The sequence below is a fragment of the Dipodomys ordii genome, unplaced genomic scaffold (assembly GCF_000151885.1).
Source record: "Dipodomys ordii isolate 6190 unplaced genomic scaffold, Dord_2.0 Scaffold65, whole genome shotgun sequence".
Classification (NCBI taxonomy): Eukaryota; Metazoa; Chordata; class Mammalia; order Rodentia; family Heteromyidae; genus Dipodomys; species Dipodomys ordii.
The window spans coordinates 6568655-6572375 of NW_012267281.1; the positions used below are offsets into that span (position 1 = coordinate 6568655).

Here is a 3721-nt window from a genome sequence, read left to right on the forward strand (position 1 = left end):
TCTCTCTCTCTCTCTCTCTCTCTCTCTCTCTCTCTCTCTCTCTCTCTCTCTCTCTCCCCCCTCCCAACTATTTCAGGCAATTTGTTGAAGCTTGTGGTCAGGCCCTCGCAGTAAATGAACGGCTGATTAAAGAAGACCAGTTAGAATATCAGGAAGAAATGAAGGCCAACTACAGGGAAATGGCAAAGGAGCTGTCTGAAATCATGCATGAGCAGGTAAATGCCATATTCACTCCAGCAACTTGGTGTTCTCTTTTAGGCCACAGGGATTCATTGGGATCTCAGATATACCCCATGATGAATCGAGCCTTCCAGAATTTTAGTATCTGAAGAAAAACATAGCCCTAGCTTGCAGACTGCACATCTATGATCTAAAGCAACCCAAGGTGGAAGCACACCATCATTGCTTTTACAGGGGCTGCATTTCATACGTTTGGCCTTGCCCTACCACAGGCAAGCCAAAAGAATCCATATTCATACTGCTTGTACATAAACCTTTCTTTATATGCAGTATTTCAATAGAACCTGGATTAAGGAAGTATCATTTTTTATCATTTAAAATATAGCATTATTCCAGTTTGGGCTATTTAAAGCTGATCTGGTATTCTGGATTTTTTGCTGCTGTTTTTTGTTTCTTGTATTTATGAGCATCTTTCCTGACCTCATTGCTCTTGTGTCCTTCCTATATGAATTTTCTGTGGGCTGGATGGTCAACAGAGGAGCCATCTATCTGACCAGGGCACCAAGTGAATGTCAGCAGCCAGCATACATTCATCTGATTTTCTGGCCCCATCTTTACAATTAGCATTAGCACCTTGTCCATGGGTGACTGGGTTTGTCTGTTTCCTGTGTTACCATCTTTTGGCCTTGCAGAATGGAAGCCAGGCCTGTATGTCAGTTATCTTAGCACAGCGGGGTTTGTTTGGGAAACTTCCATAGTAAGAAATGAATTTCAATATATGAGCTTTAACTTAATTTTATTTTTTTCTCCTCCATGCTGACATGCCCAGATGGGATGGTAATGTCAAGTTTTTGGTTTTATTTTTCTGATAACTAACTCATTTAAACATACACATATGAAATTGCTACTGAGTTTGAACAGTTGCGGACAAGGGATAGTACATGTTCAAAGGAAAGCAGCCTCTATGAACATTGAAAAAATACAAAAAAATTAAATGACTATAGAAATGAATGTGTGGATTGTTAAGCCAAAAAAGAGGGTCCTATAGGAATAAATTTATGGAGAAAATGAGATTTTTTTCCCCATGAAACCTTTAGATTCCTATAGAACAGAGAGCTTGGTCAGTAGGGCCCAGCATTCGACACTAGAAAAGATGAAAGTAGGAAGAAATTACATGAAATTGTTAAATTCCCAGATGTACAGCAATGATTTACTCTTCATTGTACCTTGAATTTTCCATTATGTCAACCACCATGAAGATTAAACCCTTTTGAATGTTTAAGCACACACCTGTAATCCTAGCTACTCAGATGGCTGAGATCTGAGAATCACAGTTCAAAGCTAGCCTGAGCAGGAAAGTCTGTGAGACTCTTTTCTCCCTCTAGTTAACTACCAGAAAACTGGAATTGGCACTGTGGCTCAATGTGGTAGAGCACTAGCCTTGAGCAAAAGAGCTCAGGAAAACACCCAGGCCCTGAGCTCAAGTCCCACGGAAGGAAGGAGGGAGGAAGGAAGGAAGGCTGCTGAAGCAAAAGGGATTGTGACTTGAGCTGGCTGCTTTTGCTGCTTCCAGAGGAGCCTCTGTGCAGGTCTGTTCAGGTCAGGTCTAAACCAGGTTTCTTCCTACAATACTAGCTGTGAAGTACTTGTTCAGTGGCAGGAAGGAAGAGCCACACTCTCTTACCCAGGATGGTCTATAGGACCTAGGAGAAGGAGACAAGAGAGAAACAAGATGCTCCAATTCATTTCAAAAGGCTTTTTCAAGGGATAAGCCTAGGTCATGACCAAATCAAATTGTACAGTAAACCTCAGGTCACTTTAAGATCTGGTGACTATAGAAGGCTGCCTACTCACTAACTTATAAAAGAAACTGCATGCTTTTCTTGACTTCCTCTTCCAATCCCAAACTGAAGATAACCATTTATCCAATAAGCAGAAACCCACTCTGCAAACTGCCAAAGCCATGGCTGTACTGTAATTGGCAATAAGGGATGGCACTGATGATAAGTTGTGTATGTTACCTAAGCACAGTTCTGAAGATTGTCTGGGCCTTGTACTATTGTAACATTGTGTTTCTGTGCCTCGAGATTTGCCCCTTGGAGGAGAAGACCAGCATTTTGCCGAACTCCCTTCATATCTTCAATGCCATCAGTGGAACTCCAACAAGCACAATGGTTCACGGGTTGACCAGCTCCTCCTCGGTTGTGTGATTTCGCCTTGTGGCCCACAGGCAGGGACTTGTTTGTCATTTGTAAACTCAGGATGATTCCCATAGCTCGTCCCCAGGAGAGTGAGCCCAGGGAGAAGCCATGGGGAAAGGGAACAAAAGGGATTAAGGACTGTGGTATTTCATAGCAGATGTTCTATAAAGTTGAAAGAAGGTGTACCTATTTTTTTTAATCTCACTGGCAATATTCAGAGTTTACCATGTGTTGTAATGTTAATATGTGGACACTTTTAAATTGGAGTTAAATTTTATTCTTCCCTACAGAGTAGTAGTAAAACTAAATGACTAAACAAATAGTACAAAGCAAGGACAGAGGCACTGAACCGAAGGCTAGGGGCCTTCCGCCTCTAGGCTGAGCTGGAGAATCTTGAAAATACTATTTTTTTTTCCTGTGGCACATTCAGGTTGAATACAAGAACTATTTTTGTGACTAGTTTTTGATGACCTAAGGGAACTGAATGTTGTAATTTTTGTACCAGTGAACAAGAAGATTTAGTGCTTTTATATTCATTCCTTGCATTTAAAACATATGAAGGCTTAAGGAACTATGTGAGCTTAAAACTAGTCAGGCAGGCAGTTTAGAACCAAAGGCCTGTAACTAACAAACCCAACTATGCTAAAAAGTAAAATATAGTACAGCATATCACTGTGTACATACAGTTTGTTAATACAGCCTCAGTATCATGTACATACATGTATTACATTTCTACATTTTTAATACATCTGCTTCTTCATAAGTTTACTTGTGATAAATTTGTGTTGTTCTTTATTCTATATGCAATACACTGACCTTACTGTTTTATTCTTGTACATAAAATGTGCAATATGGAGATGTATACAGTCTTTGCTATATTAGGTTTATAAACTGTTAAAAAGTTCATCTTTTTGCCAAAATGATGGAATATGTGATTGGTTATTCATAAATCCTGTGGTGAATGGGGTATAATTTAAAGCTTTCACCATGTTATATTTTCTTTTAAGACATTAATTTAGTAATTTTATATTTGGGAAAATAAAAATTTTTAATTTTATTTAACTGGAATCACTGCCCTGCTGTAATTAAACACTCTGTACCACATCTGTATTAAAAAAAATTGCTGATTTTCTGCTGATGAACATGGGGTATTCATTATTAGACAATCCTAACAGGAGTAGGATCCTGAAATACTTTGGGGTAAAAATAACTTGGTTATTGAAATTTCCTTTAAAATCCTGAGGGAAAGAAAATGTGAGGGATAAATAAAACAAAACTGACAAAATGTTGGCTGTTATTGGAGCAGAGGTTGAGTGTTTGGGAATCCTCATACTAGTTTC

General features: G+C 39.0%; 1 protein-coding gene across 1 annotated transcript in view; it reads left to right on the plus strand.

The window, feature by feature from the left end:
* Nucleotides 1-3519, plus strand: part of Dock9 (dedicator of cytokinesis 9) — a 171917-nt gene extending 168398 nt beyond the window's left edge. The window contains exons 53-54 of the mRNA XM_013022962.1: nt 77-215; nt 2268-3519. Coding sequence (XP_012878416.1) covers nt 77-215; nt 2268-2390 — 262 coding nt within the window. The 3' untranslated portion in view covers nt 2391-3519. The remainder of the gene's footprint in view (nt 1-76; nt 216-2267) is intronic.
* Nucleotides 3520-3721: the final 202 nt, after the last annotated feature.